At 41.8% G+C, this 23,252-nt stretch overlaps 1 protein-coding gene across 1 annotated transcript in view; it reads right to left on the reverse strand.

Moving 5' to 3' along the window:
* LOC122562038 (ras-related protein Rab-40B) overlaps nt 1-23,252 on the reverse strand; it is a 75,090-nt gene that overhangs the window by 17,182 nt on the left and 34,656 nt on the right. Inside the window, exon 2 of the mRNA XM_043714483.2 lies at nt 11,859-11,919. Coding sequence (XP_043570418.1) covers nt 11,859-11,919 — 61 coding nt within the window. The remainder of the gene's footprint in view (nt 1-11,858; nt 11,920-23,252) is intronic.

Consider the following 23,252-nt stretch of genomic DNA (forward strand, 5'->3'; position numbering starts at 1 on the left):
GGATGTCCAAGAAACCTGTTCTTCCAAGATTTCCTGACCTTAAAGCAATTTCTTGCATGGAATGCGATAACCTAACCCCATCTGCAGGCTAAAATTTAGGCTGCAACATTTATTTTTTTTAAATGTGGCATTACAGATTAGTTCATATGAAAGACTACGAGAGACTGAGAAATACTGTTTTGTAATTGTACAGAATGTTTTTGGTGAACTCAGAATCTACGAAAGGAGATGTATTTCAGGACCTTAGGAAATGGAACAGCAATTAGAGAGAATGGAGGATCAAAGATAAGCTTTTACATATGAGATCATTGTGTGAGGTTGAAACTGTGAAGGAAACACTGTTCAATACAACAATACAGTTGACAACGTCAGTAAGCACTGGGCTGTGGAGGGGTCGTAAGAAGCCTAAGAACTGGAAGTACAGAATGACAAGAAGTAGAAGACGTATCTTATGAATGGAGATTACTTTGGTGATAGCAGTTTGGAACAAAGGAGAAGTGATAATGTTGTCAGGTATGGATCAAGGTGTGGTGGAAAGGGGAGAGCAAATATGGTCAATAAGTGCACAGCCCAGATTTCTTCTCTCACACAAGGAGTTTCCAGAATCAGGCCTCACGGTCTAAAGATACAAAGATAGTTAGGACTGAGATGTGGAGAAATGTTTTCATTCAGAAACTAATGAGCTTGTGGAATTTGCTACCACAGAAAGTAGTCAAGGCCAAACATTAGGAGAAAGTGAGGACTGCAGACGCTGGAGATCAGAGTTGAAAAGTGTGGTGCTGGAAAAGTACAGCCGGTCAGTCAGCATACGAGGAGCAGGACAGTCCACGTTTCGAGCATAAGCTCTTCATCAACATTCCTACAAAGAGTTCATGCTCGAAACATTGACTCGCCTGCTCCTCAAAGGCCAAAACATTGTATGATTTCAAGAAGGAGTTGGAAATAGCACGCGCGCTAAATGGATCAAAGGATATGAGGGAAAAAAGGAAGAGGCTATTGAGTTGAATGATCAACCATTACCACAATGAACAGTGGAGCAGATTCTAAAAGCTGAATGTCTTACATCTGCTCCTATTTTCTAATGTAGTAGGCAAGTCAATTCATTTCAGATATTAATTACTGAGTAAGATTCAAAATCACAACTTACTTTCTGACTGTACACATATTTTGGCTGGGTAAAATCCTTACCTGCTAAACCTATCATCCCTTTTTAAAAAAAAGTACAAAGTGGGAGGAGAGAAGTAGCATTATTTGATTGTTACTGGTATGACATGAAAATACCTTATTACTTGCATAGCTACTGTGTACAGATGAGAAATTTGGAAACGCATCAAATATCCCCTACCACATGCCTCAAACCTCTGATTCCACATTCTTCATACCACTTACTTCGTAAGTCTCCATAAAGTAGGGCTACCTTTAATTTTGCTGAATGACAGATCGAAAGATAATACTAAAATAGAGTGGCAGAAACATGTTTAAAGTAGGGAAAGGAGGGGGGGTGGGGGAGAGAGGGGTTGGACAAAATCATTAGTTCCTAGCATTAGTTCATTAAATGTCCATGTGAAGGATCTGTGGCAACATATTGCAAGGATAATGCCATTTGGGCTATCCAAGCTCCCCTCATGCACAATAATTTATCAACTTAAAATAGCAGGAATTAAAACTAATTTAATAAGACACAATGAACAAGCACCTGGTGATCTAGGATAATGCAAATCCAATAGTGCGAAGTTCAGCGAGAGTAACACTTACACAGAAACCAAATGTGCATCATCAAAATTCATAAGGTCTACTTGGGGTTAAATTACATTGTATATCAGGCAAAGAAAGACTTCATCAGCTAACCATTTCAAATTCCACTTTCCTTTCTGAGATGTCACAAAAACATATGGTGTGTTAAATACCAAGGAGGAAAGTCTTAGATCATAGAACATTATCAACGGATTAGTCAGATGAACAGATGGAAAATAGAATTATTCTTGAAAATTGTGAGGTGACGCATTTTAGGAGGACTAACTAGGCAAGGGAGTACACATCGATTGATAGGTTTCTAGGAAGAAGAGAACATCAGAGTGACCTTGATGTGCAATTTCCACAGATTCCTAAGGATGACAAGGTAAGTAGGTAAGGTAATTAGGAAGGCACATGGAATATTGCCTTTTTTAGATGAAACATGAAATACAACAGCAGGAAGGTGATAGTTGAGCTGTACAGGATATTAGTTGGACGACTGGGGGAATACTGTATGCAAGTCTGGTCATCACACTACAGGAAGGATGTGATTGCATGGGAGAGGGTGCAGAGGAGGTTCACCAGAGGGCTTAAGCCCAGAAGATAGATCAGACAGGCTGGGACTGTTTTCCTGAGAGATGAAAAAGCTGAGGGTCAGGGTGGGGGTATATGACTGATGTAAACACAACTGAGGGGCATAGATACAAATGAACTTTTCTCCTTAGTACATGGGCATGGATTTAAAGGGCAAGAAGTTTATAGGGGATTTAAGGAAGAAATCTTTTCACCCAGAGGGTGGCAGATATCTGGAAGTTAATGCCTCAGAAGTATTACAGCATTTCAGAAGTATTTAAATGATTAGTAAAAGCACCATAAAAGCATAAAAGGTTACAGGCCAAATGCTGAGAAATGGGACTAGAACAGATAGGTGCTTGATGACTGGCATAGCCACCATGAGCCAAAGGGCCTTTGTGTGTGCTCGGATCAATTCGGATTCGAAATGTATTCTTAAAGGAAATCTCTCCTAAATGTATTGCCAAACTAATAATAAACATGAATGCCCAGTTTCTGTGAAATTATACATTGTTTCAAATACTTCAAAGAAACAACATTTTACATTACGTTAAAATATTTATGAAGTCTCAAATTCCACTCAAAGCAAATTCTCAACAGTGTCATTAGCCTTGGTGACTTGGAGTTAAGTGAAACTGAATCATTATATGACTGTGTAGCCATTTAACATATATGTTATTTTCAGCACAAAAAGAAATTAAGCATTAGGAGAAAGAATAACATAATAATCAAGTAATGTTCATGCTGTCATATTTCATGAAAATCTCTTTGCAAAACTTTGATTGCAAAAGTAAGGGATCATTAGTTCTAACCATTTACTGATTAATGGGGATCATCTAATAATTCTAGCATCGTTCAGTCTTGTAGCTATTGTCTGTGTTATGGACTAGTCCAGACCACTCAAAACATTCTTAAACGGGCAGCTCAGACCGTAACTTTGCAATTTGTCCTGGTAAGTGTACAGTGAAAATTACCCAGAGTAAGTTAGCTCAGTTGACTACCAGGTTTTAAAACAGACAAATATTTATTCACAAAATTAGGGAAAGAAACACAAAGAACAGAATATAGAATACTCACAGAACTCACTCTATCCCAGACGAGATTTAATTATGCTGTTTTGAATACAGAGGAAACTCGATTATCCAAATATCAATTATCTGAAAATCGGATTATCCGAACAGAATCTGAAGGCCTCATGAAACCATTATAACAAACTGGTGTTGCTGACATTGGTCTTTTGTTCACAGTACAGGATCAATGGCGGTTACCTGCACTGAAGAAGATTGGACTAGAACAGATAGTTGCATAAAAAAGGTGTTAATGTTAAGTCAGTCATTAGACATAAGATGGATGAGCTTGAGGCTCTTTTGGAAATTGACAGATACGATATTGTGGGGATAACAGACGTGGCTTCAAGTGGACAGGGCCTGGGAAATGAATATTCAAGGATACACGTGTTATCGTAAGGACAGACTGACGGGCAGAGGGGGTGGGGTGGCCTTGTTGGTAAGGGACGATATTCAGTCCTTTGCGTGGGGGGACCTAGAGTCAGGAGATGTAGAGTCAGTGTGGATAGAATTTCGAAATACTAAGGGTAAAAAAACCCTTTTGGGAGTCATCTACAGGCCCCCAAACGGTAGTCTGGATGTCGGATGTAAGTTAAATCAGGAGCTGAAATTGGCCTGTCGCAAAGATGTCACTACAGTTGTTATGGGGGATTTTAACATGCAGGTAGACTGGGAGAATCAGGATGGTATTGGGCCACAAGAAAGAGACTTTGTGGAGTGCCTCAGAGATGGATTCTTAGAGCAGCTGGTGCTGGAGCCAACCAGGGAGAAGGCAATTCTGGATCTGGTATTGTGTAACGAACCAGAATTGGTCAGAGACCTCGAAGTGAAGGAGCCATTGGGAAGTAGTGACCATAATACAATAAGCTTCAATCTGCAATTTGAGAGGGAGAGGGTACAGTCGGAAGTGACAGTACTTCTGTTGAATAAAGGGAATTATGGAGCTATGAGGGAGGAGCTGGCCAAAGTTCAATGGTGCAATACCTTAGCAGGGATGACCGTGGAGGAACAATGGCGGATATTTCTGTGTATAATGCAGAAGTTGCAGGATCAGTTCATTCCTAAAAGGAAGAAAGATCCCAAGAGGAGGCATGGGCGGCCGTGGCGGACGAGGGAAGTAAAGAAACATATAAAGTTAAAAGAGAAAAAGTATAACATAGCTAAGTGGGAAAACGGAGGACTGGGAAGCTTTTAAAGAGCATCAGAAGATTACTAAGAAGGAAATATGCAGAGGAAAAATGAGGTACGAAGGTAAACTGGCCAAGAATATTAAGGAGGATAGTAAAAGCTTTTTGAGGTATGTGCAAGGCAAAAAAATGGTTAGGACAAAAATTGGGCCCTTGAAGACAGAAACAGGGGAATATATTACTAGGAACAAAGAAATGGCAGAGGAATTAAATGGGTACTTCAGATCTGTGTTCATTTGGGAAGACACAAGCAATCTCCCTGAGGTAACAGTAGCTGAAGGACCTGAACTGAAGGGAATTTATATTTGCCAGGATTTGGTGTTGGAGAGACTGTTAGGTCTGAAGGTTGATAAGTCTCCAGGGCCTGATGGTCTGCATCCCAGGGTACTGAAGGAGGTGGCTCAGGAAATCATGGATGCGTTGGTGATTATTTTCCAGAGTTCAATAGATTCGGGGTCGGTTCCTGAGGATTGGAGGGTGGCTAATGTTATACCACTTTTTAAGAAAGGTGGGCGAGAGAAAGCAGGAAATTATAGACCAGTTAGTCTGACCTCAGTGGTGGGAAAGATGCTGGAGTCTATTATAAAGGATGAAATTACTGCACATCTGGATAGTAGTAACAGGATAGGACAGAGTCAGCATGGATTTATGAAGGGGAAATCATGCTTGACTAATCTTCTTGAATTTTTTGAGGATGTAACTATGAAGTTGGACGAGGGAAATCCAGTAGATGTAGTGTACCTGGACTTTCAGAAAGCTTTTGATAAAGTCCCACACAGGAGGTTAGTGAGTAAAATTAGGGTGCATGGTATTGGGGGCAAAGTACTAGATTGGATTGAAAATTGGTTGGCTAATAGGAAACAAAGGGTAGTGATAAACGGCTCCATTTCGGAATGGCAGGCAGTGACCAGTGGGGTACCGCAGGGATCCGTGCTGGGACCACAGCTTTTTACAATATATGTTAATGATATAGAAGATGGTATCAGCAATAACATTAGCAAATTTGCTGATGATACAAAGCTGGGTGGCAGGGTGAAAAGTGATGAGGATGTTAGGAGATTACAGGGTGACCTGGACAAATTAGGTGAGTGGGCAGATGCATGGCAGATGCAGTTTAATGTGGATAAATGTATGGTTATCCACTTTGGTAGCAAGAACAGGAAGGCAGACTACTACCTCAATGGAATCAATTTATGTAAAGGGGCAGTACAGAGAGATCTGGGTGTTCTTGTACACCAGTCAATGAAGGCAAGCATGCAGGTACAGCAGGTAGTGAAGAAGGCTAATAGCATGCTGGCCTTCATAACAAGAGGAATTGAGTATAGAAGCAAAGAGGTGCTTCTGCAGCTGTACAGGGCCCTGGTGAGACCACACCTGGAGTACTGTGTGCAGTTCTGGTCTCCAAATTTGAGAAAAGACATTCTGGCTATTGAGGGAGTGCAGCGTAGGTTCACGAGGTCAATTCCTGGAATGGCAGGATTACCTTACACTGAAAGACTGAAGCGACTGGGCTTGTATACCCTTGAGTTTCGAAGATTGAGAGGGGATCTGATTGAGACATATAAGATTATGAAAGGATTGGACACTCTGGCAGTAGGAAACATATGTCCACTGATGGGTGAGTGCCGAACCAGAGGACACAGCTTAAAAATACGGGTAGACCATTTAGGACAGAGCTCAGGAGAAACATCTTCACCCAGAGAGTGGTGGCTGTGTGGAATGCTCTGCCCCAGAGGGCAGTGGAGGCCCACTCTCTAGATTCATTTAAGGAGTTGGCTAGAGCTCTCAAAGATAGTGGAATCAAGTGTTATGGAGATAAGGCAGGAACAGGATACTGATTAGGAATGATCAGCCATGATTATATTGAATGGCGGTGCAGGCTCGAAGGGCTGAATGGCCTACTCCTGCACCTATTGTCTATTGTCTATTGCCAAAGTCAATTGTAGCAGTGTTAAAATAATTTTAACTGACCAATGGTGCAACGATTGCGCCTTTAGTTTAATTGAGGAATATGGGGTGGAGGGGGGTAACTTGCACAGAAAGTGGTGTGCAAGCATTGCAGCAAAGAGGTCTTAATGATACTGGTGCAACAATCTTAGTCATTCAATTGTCGCAGTGTTGAAAGAATTTTAACACATGAAAATGACTGACATGCCGAAGGATTCAAAATGCATAACAAAATCAGTGGTGTCTTCATTCCCTCTACAACCTTTTTCTGAGTTCGTATCTGGTATAACTGATCGAGTTTGTTGTACGTACTTACCATGTCTGTGAAAAGAAAGCGGACCACAGTGACAATTGAACAGAAAAGTAAGATTTTACAGCGTTTGGATCATGGTGAAAAGGCATCGAAGATTGCACAGGAGTACAACATTGGAATAGCAACCTTGTCCAACATCAGGAAAGCAAGGCCAGCGATTAAGAAATTAATCAGCCAAAGTGACACGGCAAATGCTCTAAAAAGAAAATTCATCAAGCCAGCAAAGGATGAGCAACTGAACCAAGTTATATTTTTGTGGTTTTCACAGCAGCGTGAAAAGGGAATTCCCGTATCTGGCCCGATGATACTGGAAAAAGCTGCCAGTTTCCATGAACAATTCCACTCCGATGAGTCTGATCACAGCGTGTCATCGGGCTGGTTACAGCACTTCAAATATCGTCACAGCATTAGGCAATTCAGCGTCCTTGGAGAGCAGAAGTCTGTGGTTGACAGCACCATGGAAGGCTACAGAATGAAACTGCAATCCATCATTAATGAAGGAAAGTATGAACCTGAGCAATTATATAATGGTGATGAAAATGGATTGTTCTGGTGTGCACTACCGGATAAAACACTTGTGTTCAGCGCAGAAAAGGAGGTATCGGGACATGAAGTGCAGAAAGATCGCATCATGATTTTTCCTTGTGTCAACGCCACGGGCACTCATAAATTACCGCTTGTCTACATTAGGTGATATGTTAATCTGTGTTGCTACACAAATTGTGACAAGATCTCATTTCCCATGAAGTACAAAGCACAAAATAAGGCATAGGTGACATATTCACCTTTCTCATTATGGTTCCATGAAGGTTTCGTACCAGCTATCAGAACACATTTGGCAAGCAAAAGACTTAAGCAACACACTCTACTGCTTGTTGACAACACGGTGGCACACACTGTGAAAGGCAGCCAGTTAGAATCAGCAGACCGAGCTATCAAGTGTTTGTTTTATCACCCAACACCACTTCAAGATTACAGCCGCTTGATCAGGGAATCATTGCAATTCTGAAAAAATATTATTGCCGTGACATATTGCGTGCCATCCTGGGTGAAGACAATGCAGAGAAAGGACTGCAGGAAATTATGAAGGCATTCACAATCAAGGACACTGTTCATGATTGCTGAATCTTGGGACCACATCAAACCATAGACAATCCCAGAGTGTTGGTACAATGGCTTGCATGTTGGGAGCCATGCCAGTGAAGGGAACACCCGTCCAGAATAAAGGCTAACCACTGACATCACCAAAAGCTGCAGACAGGTGGGTTTAGGAGCCATTTTAGAGAATGAGATCGATGGTTGGGTGAACTTTGACAACGACATTGGAACAGAGACGCTCATTGATTATCAGATAGTCAACGTAGTCACAGAAGAACAGCAGGAATGTACGGATGGCGTGGATACTAAGGAAAATCTGATACAGACACCACCTCCAGTCCCCATTAACGAAGCCACTGAAGTTTGTGACTTTTCATGGAGTGGTATGAAGCACAAGATGAAGTTGATGCATCTTTGCCAAATGTTACTGTTCGCGAAAAAGAGCAGCATCTCAAGCAACAGTGGCTGGATGTTTTCTTTGGAAACAATAACCAACTTGCCCCTCAAACGAATTATTTTTACTGCTCAGGTCCAGAAAAAGTAATTTGATTTGTAAAACGTCATGAATTTTAAGTGACAGCCAGTGTTTGTACAAATTTTAGAGATTGAATGAAAACAAAACTCTGTAAACATGCTTTTTAACGCAATTATGGGCAGCTCAGCCTCCTTTGTTCAAGGTCAAATCAATTTAAAGAATAACTAATTATTCAAATGAAAACCTGCCTGCCCATGGACAATCAAGGTTCCTCTGTATACAAAACAGTGGCAATAAACAAACACCCTTAAACACCATAAAAATTAAACAAAGGCTTACAGGGCTAAGTTAGAAGGGCAGAAGGAGAGAGAATTTAGCACCCTGTTTCCACGCAGCTCCACAGCTGAACTCCCTAAGTTCTGAACTGAACTGTTCAGCTAGAGAGCTGGCCACCACATCCCCTTGACTTATACAGGTTACTTTTAAAAACATGAAAGCTTTGGCCTAAAGTCTCACTATCCTTTTATCTCTGTACCAAACCCAGCCGTTTCAGAGCCTGGCCTGTTTACAATCCTTCTGAAAAAAAAACAAGGACACAGTATCCTGGAGAAAAGGAACAGCTTTCAGAAAAAAGGACCAGCTTTGTGACATCTGCATGGATATGATTCATATTATCACAGCTGAACTTTTCACTAACCAGCTATCAACCTCAACATCTATATCACAAAATATAGCACAAAAATATCAGTAAATGAATCCAATAGTTTTGGGGGTAACTAATTAAAATTATAGATACTTATAACTGCATAAAATCAATTCTATCTATTTCCATTCTGTGGATTCCAATAAATGCTGCAGTCCCCACGGTCTCCAACTCAGCACCTGGAGTTCAGCATGAAATGGATACATCAGCAGAATGCCACTGTTTCTAAATCCTGAACATATCCTGGTTGGGAGGATTGGATGGGGTAGGTTGAGCTTTTCAGATGGTTGGGCCTTTAACTGGCAATTAAATGTAGTAGGAGGGCTCTCAAAAATGGAGGGCCAATTGACAAGAAGGCAACTAACTTAAAATTTTCAATTTTTTAATTCCAAGTGCATTTCCAGCCAGAGGTATGAGGTGACCCACTGTTGGGGTGGGAGGGAAGCCCTCATTCACAGGACAGCTACTTTTGCATCCAAGCAAGCTGGGAGTGTCTCTGTGCCTGCTTGGAGTGCTGAACTCAGGCTTTCCCAATACATTCCCAGTCTGCGAAAGGATACCCTCCTCCAAGTAATCAGTGCGGTGAACCAGAGGCCTCAGGAAACACAAAAGCCATCCCCTTAAATTTGTCTCTAAATAAGTCTCTGTGAAACTGATCAGTTTGAGCAAGTAAGGGAAATCTTGCATTTTGGTTCCACAACTAATTTTCACTCCGCCTGCCTTTGATTGTCATCCCAACTGGGTTGGAAATCCTGCCCAGTGTGCATGAGGAGGGGGAAGACTTCTAAGATACACTTGACAATTGAAACCTGATTTTTATAAAACATTGGAAAGCAGAGTTCCCAGTTATAATCTACAAATAACTTTAAAGGTCTGTTTGACTTGTGCATCTAATGTGAAAGATGGCAGGAGGGGCAACATTCTGTGCTTCTTTACCTTGCTACACATGGAGTTTTTCAAATGTTTTATTACATGCAGTTATTTTTCAGAGTTTTCATTTGGCTATATATTATTGTATTGAAGATCTCAAATTTATACTGTTTTTACTACTCTGCAATTATTTTGGTGCAAATGATGCTTGACTTCAGTGTTCCTTAGTCATCTTTCTTCACTTTGATATTACACTGCTTTATCACAAATTCCCCATTTTTCATTGTTTCCATCAAACTGAATGAAAGTTTTTGACGTTTCTTCTTGATGGGATCATGAGAATTTGAGTGCGCTTATTTTTCTTTAAATTATTTAATCTTGGCACATATCCATGCATGTCAAAAGTTTCAATCTCACCACTGTTAAATTGTGGGTTTGCAACAGGAAAGAAAACCACAATTAATTCACTTACCATCTTCATAGAAGAAAACCTGTCATCTCGATCACATCTAGTCTCAGTCAATTTTCAAACCCTTTCTGGCAATGAATGACATCTCTGCCGGGTTACACATTCTTACACAAAAAAAAGTGTCCCTTTTATAGGCTACCTGGTTTTTACTGAAGACTACAGATTAGCTTCTTATTCTCTTTATTCTGTCTTTCTTAACGTAATGGCTTTTACTTCTTGACAAGTGAAATAAATTACTATCATTTTAAATGGAAAACACTAAGTTGGCTTCTTTCCAAGTTGCTTTATTTGACCGAAGGAAATGTGAGAGGCGCTACTGCCACTTAGCCAACCACTCAAACTTTGAAGCAGACAGGGAAGTGTGCAAGTGTTACTAAACACCAAAATTGTTACTTCATCATCTTTACTTCTACCTGTCTTTACCTAGAACAATTCAATTTGACATCAAAATATCTACACTGTTAACAGCAATTCTTTCACATTGTTTAAATGTGGCAATTGTTGGTGGCCTTGATGGTATCTTAAAATATCAGATTAAATAAACTAATAGGACACAGCTCACCTCTTCAGAAAACTGCATTACTTTCTTGTATGAGTGGGACAATTCCTTGCTGGCTATGTACTGTAAATTTAATCTAAAACAAATGGGTTATTACAAACCACAGTTGGATTGATTCGAGTCCTGGTTACCCTGTGAGTATCTGGTGAATTAACTTAATTGGGTTTGCAGACTGTGTTCCAGTGGCCATTGGTCTAGATGTACTAGAACATCTGGAAAGGTCTGGTAGGAGGTGACAATACCTATATTCTTCGAGATCTGCAGAATATTCCAATTCAATTATATTCTTGCACAGCAATCCTCCAGAGAAGAATGTGTGAAGATCATTTTGAAAAGAAAGATTAATTTTGAAGAATGGATTCAAAAGGTTAAAAGCTAAGGACTGAGTTGGACAGGAGATTTTTTTTATATTTTTATGAAATCGAGTGGAATTGAATTTGCTTTTGCAAAGTCTAAATAGAAGCTTTTATGAAAATGGACATAAACTGAGGCAGTTCCTTTCCCACATCCAGAGTAGAACTACGCAAGTGAGATCTCTAAGGATAATTTGACATTAATTCAAAATCTTACAAATTCTGGTAAGTAGCATACAATTGCATTTTTAGTTGTTAACATTCTACTTTACTGGATTCTCCCAACACACTGAAGCGGCTTTTATGTCATAATAGGAAAGATTCAGGTATGGAAAAATTCCCATTTCATGGCTCTATAACTGTCTTTTAGAAGGAGTACCTGCTATGATATTTGGAAAGTGCTTCATTACACGCAGTCAGTACAAACCCAATTGGAGTTTGTGAAACAAATCCCCACACTGAAAAAGATGAACAAATTAGCTTCTTTCAGAACTAATAGAAAGCACTTACCAGAGTTGTAATTTCACCCGACGCCCATCTAACAGAATTGTTGTTGTCTTGTAATCAATACCTGTCAGGAAAGAAAAACAACTGTTCACAGAATTTTTTAAAAATCTGGAATGGGTTTGATTATTTAACACTTAACAGAATCAATAAAGTTACAGAAATCTTTTGCTGCATTGATGATTACCCAGATGTGTTTCAATCTGGGGACTTAGTGATAGTGACAGAATACTGCTGTGTATAACCTTAAGCCATGATTTTCTGTTGAGGAACAGAGCTAGGCAGAGTAGTAAAAGCAGAGAGTGCTCATTTCATTGCATTATGTCTATCCAAAATACTGCAGTCTTTGAAACTGATCAAATTGAGTGTTTGCACAAGACAATTCTTACAATACTGTAACTTACAAGTAACTAGAGATATAATTAGAAAACGAGAGAGTTTGTTGGCCTTTCTTCCTCCTTCCGCCAAAACAAAAGGACTGTGTTAATTTTTTTTTACAACTTAGTTACTAAGATCAAAACTAAATAACTTCAGAATTACATTAATTCTCTGGGAATATCATACATGTTAGGTGTCAAATTTATAAGCTAAAGTTATTTTTTGTGTTCATGAGAGAATTTTATTTTGTCTTCAAACAATACGTCAGATACCATCATAATTTAGAAAGACTGTTAGCAATGTGGATCACATCATATTGATATTTGAACATACGTCCGTTATGATTTGGAGGTGCCAGTGTTGGACTGGGGTGGACAAAGAAAAATCACAACACCAGGTTATAGTCCAACAGGTTTACTTGGAAGCACTAGCTTTCTGAGCGCTGCTCCTTCATCAGGTAACTAGATCAGTTTCCCTACAGAGTAGAAACAGGCCCTTCGGCCCAACAAGTCCACACCAACCCTCCAAAGAGACCCATTTCCCTCTGGCTAATGCAGCTAACACGGCAATTTAGCACGGCCAATTCACCTGACCTGTGGGAGGAAACAGGAGCACCCAGAGGAAACCCAAGCAGTCACGGGGAGAATGTGCAAGCTCCATACAGACAGTTGCCTGAGGCGGGAATTGAATCTGGGACTCTGGTGCTGTGAGGCAGTATTGCTAACTACTGAGCCACCATGGGACAGGGTCATAAGACACAGAATTTATACCAAAAGATCAGTGTCATGCAATTAAAACAATATATTGAACAAACCTAGATTGCTGTTAATTAAGTCTTTCATCTTCTGCAATGGGTTGCAGGTTTCAGTTAATTAATATGTAAATCCCAGAACTTCTTTTAGGTCACATTCGCGAGATAACTTAAGGTTTTATAAAAAAGAGTGACATCTCAGCTCAGTAAAGGTACTAAAGGTGAGAGGTTACAATCTGTCCATATCCCAATCTTGAGTCAGACTGGTTCTATTTCCAAATTAGGAACTTATAAATGTTATATGGATTGCCTGCCTGGAAGGTGTGTGTTTTTGAGCAAATTCACCCCATAGACTTTGTATGCATGTAAAAGAAAGAGAGAGAGAAAGAATATGAGAATACATCAGAAAGTGTGTGTTTGCGTGAGTGTGACGGTGTATGTGAGAGGATGTGTGCATGGGTGTGAGTGTTATATTATAGGAACATAATAGATATATCAGGGAGGTACAGAGAAACTTTATACAGATGATACCAAAATCTACCAAGTATATAATTCAGATCAAATTAGATTCCTACAGTATGGAAACAGGCCATTTGGTCCAACAAGTCCACACTGACCTTCCAAAGAGTAATCCACCCAGACCCATTCCTGATGAAGGGCTTATGCCCGAAACATTGATTCTCCTACTCCTTGGATGCTGCCTGATCTGTGCTTTTCCAGCACTACACTCTCGACTCGGAGCTTGAGCATCTGCAGTCCTCACTTCCTCCTAGACCCATTCCCCCACCCTATATTTACCCCTAACTAATACATCTCACACAATGGTCAATTTAGCACCTGATCTGCACATCTTTGGATTGTGGGAGAAACTGGAGCAGCTGGAGGAAACCCATACAGACATGGGGAGGAAACTCCACATCAACAGTCGCCCAAGGTGGGAATCAAACCTGGGTCCCTGGTGCTGTGAGGCAGCAGTGCTAACCATCGAGCCACCGTGCCACCAAAGAAAAGATTGACGGAATCTCTTTTCCTTTAAAAGAAAAGTTTAGTGGTGACCTAATTGAGGTTTTGTAATTAGGTAAGGTTTTGAAGGAGTGGACAAAGGGAGACCTTTTCACCACAATTGGAACCAGAAGTAAATACAAACAGGTGAATTCGGACTAGGTTGCCGGGGGGGGGGGGGGAGTTACCATTCCCACCAATAACCTTAGTTTCTTGACTAACAAGACAGTCAATTTACCTCTATCATAAAAGTATTTAATGTTCCCGCTACTACTGCTCTCCGGGAGGAGAAAATTGGATGGGCTCATGATCCTTAAAAAAAACTTCTATACTGCCTTAAATGGGAGATCCCCTATTAAATTATGCCCACTAGTTCTGGTCTCTCCCACAAGGAGATAGATCCTTTCAACGCCTGCCCTGCCATGTCTCCTCAGAGTCTTTTATATTTCAGTAGAATCAACACTCATACTTCTGCACTCCAATGGATTTGGATGCAGCATATCAAACTTTGCTCAATAACTGGTCACTAATCCAAGGTAGTAATCAAGAAATCTAACAGAGATTTCAGAGAAATGTCCTTACCAAAAAAAAAAAAAAGAGTTGTCAATGTGGAACTTACTACCCCTGGAAGTGGCTGAATTGAACAGGACAATTACATACCAAAAAGGTGAATCTGGTTAAGTGCAGATTACAATAAGTTTAGCTGAAGTTGGGAGGAAATTCAAGTGGATCATAAATGTTGGGTTGAATAATATGTTTCTGTACTGGCTACATTATATGGTCATGGACTAAGCTTTGCCCTCATATTTATAAGAATATATGAAATAGGAGTAAAATTAGGGCATACAGTTCCTCAAGCCTAATCCATCATTCAATAAAATAATTTTCCCCGACCAATCGCATTTTGTTGTCACCACTGATCTCACTTGAGATCATGAAAAAGATATTACCAGATCAAGTCACCCTAGGCTGCCCCACAGCTGTGGATTGCACTGTAAAGATCTAGCAGCAGGTAATGAAATGCTGCATGGCACAGGACAGCCTGAAAGAAAACATTTTATGGGAGAGGATGAAAACCCTTATTGGGTTGAACTAGTTCCATAAAATGTTGTGGTTAGGCATTTAAATTTTAAGGAGAATAGGCCATTGCGAAAGACTAACTTCTCAGCAATCATTATTATTGAAACCACAAAATCCAATCCAATAACTTCTCCCATGCGTCATAATGTTACTGAAACTTTATTGCTGGAACAGCACAGCAGGTCAGGCAGCATCTAGGGAACAGAAGATTCGACGTTTCGGGCACATGCCCTTCTTCAGGAATGAGCAGAGAGTGTTCAGCAGGAGAAGATAAAAGGTAGGGAGGAGGGACTTGGAGGAGGGGCGTTGGAAATGTGATAGGTGGAAAGAGGTCAAGGTGAAGGTGATAGGTCGGAGTAGGGTGGAGGCGGAGAGGTCAAGAAGAAGACTGCAGGTCAGGAAGGCGGTGCCGGGCTGGAGGGATTCGGCTGAGACAAGGTGGGGGGGAGGGGGGATGAAGAAACTGGTGAAGTCCAAGTTCATCCCCTGTGGTTGGAGGGTTCCCAGTTGGAAGATAAGACGCTCCTCCTCCGACCGTCGCGTTGTTGTGGTTTGGCGGTGGATGAGTCCAATGACCTGCATATCCTCGGTGGAGTGGGAGGGGGAGTTGAAATGCTGTGCTACAGGGTGATTGGGTTGGTTCGTCCGGGTGGCCCAGAGGTGCTCTCTGAATCGCTCCGCAAGTAGGCGGCCTGTCTCCCCAATATAGAGGAGGCCACACCGGCTGCAGCGGATGCAGTAGATAATGTGGGTGGAGGTGCAGGTGAATCTGTGGCGGATATGGAAGTTTCCTTTGGGGCCTTGGAGAGAAGTGAGGGGGGAGGTGTGGGCGCAAGTGTTGCACCTCCTGCGGTTGCAAGGGAAGGTGCCGGGAGTGGAGGTTGGGTTGGTGGGGGGTATGGATCTGACAAGGGAGTCGCGGAGGGAGTGGTCTCTACGGAAAGCTGATAGAGGAGGGGAGGGAAATATATCCTTGGTGGTGGGGTCCGTTTGGAGGTGGCGGAAGTGACGGCGGATGATGCGCTGTACATGGAGATTGGTGGGGTGGTAGGTGAGGACCAGTGGGGTTCTGTCCTGGTGGCGGTTGGAGGGGCGGGGCTCAAGGGCGGAGGAGCGGGAAGTGGAGGAGATGCGGTGGAGGGCATCGTCGATCACGTCGGGGGGGAAATTGCGGTCCTTGAAGAAGGAGGCCGTCTGTGTTGTGTGCGTATTTTGAACTGGTCCTCCTGGGAGCAGATGCGGCGGAGACGAAGGAATTGGGAGAATGGGATGGCGCTTTTACAGGGGGCGGGGTGGGAGGAGGTGAAACACGGACATCTACTACAAACCGACCGAATCAACACGGACATCTACTACAAACCGACCGAATCAACACGGACATCTACTACAAACCGACCGACTCCCACAGCTACCTGGACTACACCTCCTCCCACCCCGCCCCCTGTAAAAACGCCATCCCATTCTCCCAATTCCTTCGTCTCCGCCGCATCTGCTCCCAGGAGGACCAGTTCAAAATACGCACAACACAGACGGCCTCCTTCTTCAAGGACCGCAATTTCCTCCCCGACGTGATCGACGATGCCCTCCACCGCATCTCCTCCACTTCCCGCTCCTCCGCCCTTGAGCCCCGCCCCTCCAACCGCCACCAGGACAGAACCCCACTGGTCCTCACCTACCACCCCACCAATCTCCATGTACAGCGCATCATCCGCCGTCACTTCCGCCACCTCCAAACGGACCCCACCACCAAGGATATATTTCCCTCCCCTCCTCTATCAGCTTTCCGTAGAGACCACTCCCTCCGCGACTCCCTTGTCAGATCCATACCCCCCACCAACCCAACCTCCACTCCCGGCACCTTCCCTTGCAACCGCAGGAGGTGCAACACTTGCGCCCACACCTCCCCCTCACTTCTCTCCAAGGCCCCAAAGGAAACTTCCATATCCGCCACAGATTCACCTGCACCTCCACCCACATTATCTACTGCATCCGCTGCAGCCGGTGTGGCCTCCTCTATATTGGGGAGACAGGCCGCCTACTTGCGGAGCGATTCAGAGAGCACCTCTGGGCCACCCGGACGAACCAACCCAATCACCCTGTAGCACAGCATTTCAACTCCCCCTCCCACTCCACCGAGGATATGCAGGTCATTGGACTCATCCACCGCCAAACCACAACAACGCGACGGTCGGAGGAGGAGCGTCTTATCTTCCGACTGGGAACCCTCCAACCACAGGGGATGAACTTGGACTTCACCAGTTTCTTCATCCCCCCTCCCACCACCTTGTCTCAGCCGAATCCCTCCAGCCCGGCACCGCCTTCCTGACCTGCAGTCTTCTTCTTGACCTCTCCGCCTCCACCCTACTCCGACCTATCACCTTCACCTTGACCTCTTTCCACCTATCACATTTCCAACGCCCCTCCTCCAAGTCCCTCCTCCCTACCTTTTATCTTCTCCTGCTGAACACTCTCTGCTCATTCCTGAAGAAGGGCATGTGCCCGAAACGTCGAATCTTCTGTTCCCTAGATGCTGCCTGACCTGCTGTGCTGTTCCAGCAAGAAAGTTTCAGCTTTGATCTCCAGCGTCTGCAGACCTCACTTTCTCCTCGTCATAATGTTACTGCCAAGTGATGTGAAAAACGTCAAGAAAAATATTTGATGATTGTTGATCTTTATGGATTTTATCACCCATATCCTACCTTATGAGCAAATGTGGAAACAATATGTGGCAAACTAGTCAAAAAGAGAAAACAAGATAGTTAAATTTGTCATGTAACATTTCAGTGTTTTTGCAATGTTTGAAACGAGGAAAATCATTGTTAAGCTGCTATACTACATTATTTGGTGGGTGCCGAGAGACTGAAATTGGGTTAATATTTTGTTGTTTCCGTATATTTTCACATTACAATAGTAGGAATGTGGATCTCTCATTTGTACATTATTTAAAGTTGCCATAGTTTGCAGAGGATCTTAAAACTGCTTTCTCAGAGAGTGGTGGTTTAACCTGAGAGTTTACCTGCTGCAGGAAATGAACCTGTGCTGTTAACGTCACTCCGCATTGCCAACCAGTCACCTGGACTAACTTATGTGTCGATTATATAAGAGTTTCACAAAAATTCCTTCCTCTGCATTCAGTTGGACAGAATACAACTTAAGTTTAGATTAAGTAGCTACTTTCAGGTGTCAAGTTGATTTAAAACTCTACCTTGAGCATTTCTCATCACAAGTAGTCCTCATTTAACAGTGTCCCACTTAACGTTATTTTATTTTAATGTTGTTTATTCTTTGGGCTTGTTTTACTTTAGTTAAGTGTCACCATTTCAATTTTAGCATAATTTGCATGCTTTGTTAGCATTTATCATCACCAGAAATCTGCATCGAGGACTGCATCCTAGATTTTTTTTTGGTTTTGCACAAGGTGTCGCCTTGATATCCTGCCTTGTTTCACTTCTTGACCCCCTTGAGTCAAGGTTTGGTCTGCCCTTTACTCCTGGGTTTTCACTTCCTTCCTGAAATTTAACTGCAGCCCTAGGCTCTGCTTAAGTTGGTCAGTGCAGGTCGTCCTGGAAGTCCACCGACACTGATGAACCTGTGCCACTAGATGGAGCCTGAATAATCTAACAATGATATTTATATTTTTTATTTTTAAATTTATTTTTGTTATTTCATTTTCCAACATAAAAACATAGCATTTGAAAGTACTGGTGGCACTGTATTTCAGTTTAGAGGGTGTAGGTATCTTTCCCTCTCTGCTGAGGAAAGCTTTATAGAGCTTAGCTCCAGTTTTAACTTAATACTTCACCCTTCGCGATCTTCAGGAATGCAATCCTGGCTTTAAATGAGGACACCCTGTATTTTTTTGCCCTGCCTTTAAAAAACAAACAACACATTACAAAGTGACTTCAAAATGGAAAACAAGAAGAATGGACAAAATTATGTCATTGCATTCGTTGAGCCAAAGATAGTAGCTGAGTCAGGAATAAAATCAAAGTGGTTAAAATTATGATAAACGTACAATGTTTTTGGAAAAGGGAATGCAGAAGTCTTTCCAAATACTATTATTCCAGCTGATGGTAAGACTGGATAAGTCAGATTGCAGAGTGAAATTTGGTTTGATTGCTCCCCCGATTCTGGTTCTCCTTATCTATTCTACGAGATTTCTCCTCAAAAAATTCTGATAGATTTGTTAAGCATGACTTCTCTTTCATTAACCCCTGCTGGCCTTGTCCAACCCTGTTAATGCTTTTCAAATGTTCTGCTATCATGTCTTTTACAATGCACCCTAGCATTTTTCTCACTACTGGTGTGAGGCTGATTGGTCTGTAATTCTGTTTTATTTCTTTCTCTCATTTTAAATATAGAGGGGCTACATTTGCCATCCTCAATCTGTAGGAACGGCTTCAAAGTCTATAGATGACCATCAATGCAATCAATGTTTCCAGAGTGACTACTATCGTACTTTGGGATCTAGAGATTATGCCAGTCTTTAATCAGCACCAATTAATTTAAATTTTCCTAGCACTGTTTTTTTTTTAAAACTACCACTGATTTCCTTAAATTCTCCCTCTCATTAGACCTTTAATTCCATAGCATTTGTGGGAGGTTACCTGTGCCCTATTTTATGAAGTTAGAACCAAAGTATGTTTTCAATTCTGCCATTTCTTTGTTCCACATTATAACTTCCACAGCTTGACTGTAAGGGATCTATATTTGTCCTTATTAATTGTTTTCTCTTCATATATTTCTAGCAGAGAAGCACAGAAATGAAGAGCTTTCATTGCCTATTTCCATATGAACATAGGATAGGGGTAGGCCTGCTCCACTATTCAACAGGATCGTGGCTGATTGAACACTTCAATGTTTCTTTTTACATATACTATTGCCATAACTCTGTGGATTTATTAATACCAATGGTCTATCAAGCAAGCTCTAGTCAGAGTCATACAACACTGAAACAGACCCTTCGGTCGAACAAGTCCATGCCGAACATAATCCCAAACTAAACTTGTCCCATCCACCTGTTCCTGTCCAAAAACCCTCCAAACTGTTCCTATTCATGCATCTATCCAAATGTCTTTTACATGTTGTAATCATACCCGCATCCACCACTTCCTCAGGGATTTAATTCCACATTTGAACCATCCACTGTGAAAAAAGTTTTCCTCATGTCTTTTTTAAATCTCTCTACTCTCACCTTAAAAATGTCCCCCTAGTCTTGAAATTCCCCGTCTTAGGGAAAAGACGACTACCATTAACTCTATGTCGCTCATTATGTTATAAACTTCTATCAGGTCATCTCTCAGCCTTGACTTGGGACATACTCAACGATTGCGATTTCAGTGTCCTCTGGAATAAAGAATACCAAAGATTCATAACCTCTAGGTAAAGGAAATGTTATTCATCCCAGTCCTAGACATCATTTCCCTTTTTTATTATTAAAATTGTTTTGCCTTCCCCCACCCCTAAGTTCTAGATTTGAAAAATTCTTCTGACCACTTTAGAACCCAGGTTTTTCTAAATAATAAGTCTTCATGACAACATCACCATCCATTATTTTTCCTGGTCTCATGACCACACACTAACATGCCAACTCACACTCACTGGATGCAGCCAAGGCCACTGGCTTTAGCCACATTCTGACAATAGTGCTCCAGAAATAGTCACATCCTGACTAGGCTGCTTCAGTACTGATAAAACACTGGCTTTTACCCACGTGGAAAATTGCTCAGACAGCAATATTCCAATCTGCAACCTCTACCACCAATAAGGACAAGGACAGCTGATATGAAAACATGACCTAATAGCTCCCTTCCAAGCTACACACCACCCAGACTCAGAACCGTACTGATATTTCTTTACTGTTGCTAGGTCAAAATCCTGGAATGCCTCTGCTACTAACACTATGGTTGTATACATACACTCCAAGGACTGCAGTCAATCACAAAATCAGTTTACCACCACCTTCTCAAGGGAAATTAGGGTAGAATATCTATCTGCTGGCCTAGCTAGTGATGCCCACAGTACCTTAAATGGGAAAAAAAGCTCAAAGATAAGATGGGAACTCCTTCCTTGGTGAATTTTAAGAGCAAAGTAAATAACAAACTTCAGTTAATTGTTCCTTGAGCAAAGTCTGTGTTTTTGCCCATTGATTAAAGTTCCTACATAGTATCTAGAGTCTGGATCCAGCAGGTATCAGTATTTTTATAGATAGTTTTGGGCATTTCACATCAAATTACATGTAAGTTTGAAATGATTTTACCACAAAACTGCAAGAGAACGATTAAAATATGCCTCATACTAAGGACATCTGAAAGTGCTTCAGTAAACAATTTCAGAATTACAGTTTCTGTTGTTTATCTTGTAAGAAAAAGCTACAGCAATAATCATGGATGATTTTAGTAAGCATATAAACTTGAGGGAGTCTATAAGCATATAGACTGGAGATCATTTCTCAGAGAAATATGTTTTGGAGCCAACCAGGGAGCAGGCTTTTCTGATTTGGTATTATGTAGTGAGGTTTAATACATGAACTCATAGTAAAGGATTCTCTAGGGAAGATTAATCATAGCATGCTAGCATTTCAAATTCAGTTGCAGGGTGAGAGACTGAAGTCCTACACTAGTGTTCTAGAGTTCAACCAAAAGTATTGCACAGGTATGAGGATGAAGCTCAACCTCGCACTCTGGACAAAAAGCCTAAAAAATAGTCGATGAGTAGTGGCAGATATTTAAGGACATACTCAATTGTTCCCAACTAAAATATATTCCAGGAAAAAAGAAAACTTGTAAGAGGGCTAAAAATATCCATGGCGAAAGTGAGGACTGCAACTGCTGGAGATCAGAGTCGAGAGTGTGGTGCTGGAATAGCACAGAAGGCTAGGCAGCATCTGAGGAACAGGAAAATTGACATTTCAGGCAAAAGCCCTTCATCAGAAATGAGGCTGGGAGCCTTGAGGTGGGAGATAAATGGGATGAGAGTGGAGCTGGGGTGGGGGGTCCCGAGTCCTGGGTCTCGGCCATCACCACTCCCTTACCACCTGACTCCTGGAGGAAGAACGCCTCATCTTCCGCCTCAGGACCCTCCAACCCCATGGCATCAATGTGGATTTCACCAGTTTCCTCATTTCCTCTCCCCCCACCTTATCCCAGTTCCAATCTTCCAGCTCAGCACCGCCCTCATGACCTGTCCATCTTCCTTCCCACCTATCCACTCCACCCTTCCCTCTGACCTATCATCATTATCCCCACCTCCATCCACCTACTGCACTTTCAGTTACCTTCCCCCCAAGCCCCACCACCTCCCTTGTAGCTGTCCACCCGAGGCACCTAGCCTCATTCCTGATGAAGGGCTTTTTGCTCGAGACGTCGATTTTCCTGCTCCTCAGATGCTGCCTGACCTGCTGTGCTTTTACAGCACCACACACTCAACTAAAAATATCCATGGCTAAGCAAGAAGGTTAAAAGATAACAGGTACAAGTTAGACTGAGGGGTTTGTTTCCATGCTGTATGATTCTCTAACTCCATAACATAAAGACAAAAACCAAAGCATACCATATTTAAAAGGTGAGTAGCAGGCTGGAATATTGGGGAAACTTTTAAAGATCTACAAAGGATTATTTAAAAAATCGCAACAAGAGAAAAGGTAAATTATGAAAGAAAATTAGTGCAAAGTATAAACATGAATGGCAAAAGCTCTGTAAATATATAAAAGGGGAAGAGAGTAGCCAAGCTGAATGTTGGGTCCATTGGAGGATGCGACCAGTAGTTAATCATGGGGAAGTCAGAAATGGCAGTCACTAAAACAATATTTCATAGAAAGCGGATAACAATCAACACCACCAGGAAAAAGCACTGGGTAAACTATTGGGATTGATGGCAGGCCAGTTCCCAGTGCCTGATGGCCTATATCCTAGGGTCTTCAAGGGATTGAGATTGTGGGTCCATTGGTTATAACATTCCAAAATTCCCTGGATGTGGAAAACGTTCCAGCACACAATTATTTCCTATTATCTCCACACTTCAGGAATAGTTGGATTTTTTTTCAGTTGTTTAGTTTTCATACACACTGTGACATGCTTTAAAAATAGAAAACTATATTTTACTGTGGCTCTTTTTTTTAACCTTAAATCACATTCATTGAACTCTCAATTTATAAACCATTGGTGTTTTAAATAAAGACTATATATCAT

This window comes from Chiloscyllium plagiosum, unplaced genomic scaffold, assembly GCF_037043375.1.
Source record: "Chiloscyllium plagiosum isolate Xiang-an unplaced genomic scaffold, Cpla_swu_hap1 HiC_scaffold_25, whole genome shotgun sequence".
Lineage (NCBI taxonomy): Eukaryota > Metazoa > Chordata > Chondrichthyes > Orectolobiformes > Hemiscylliidae > Chiloscyllium > Chiloscyllium plagiosum.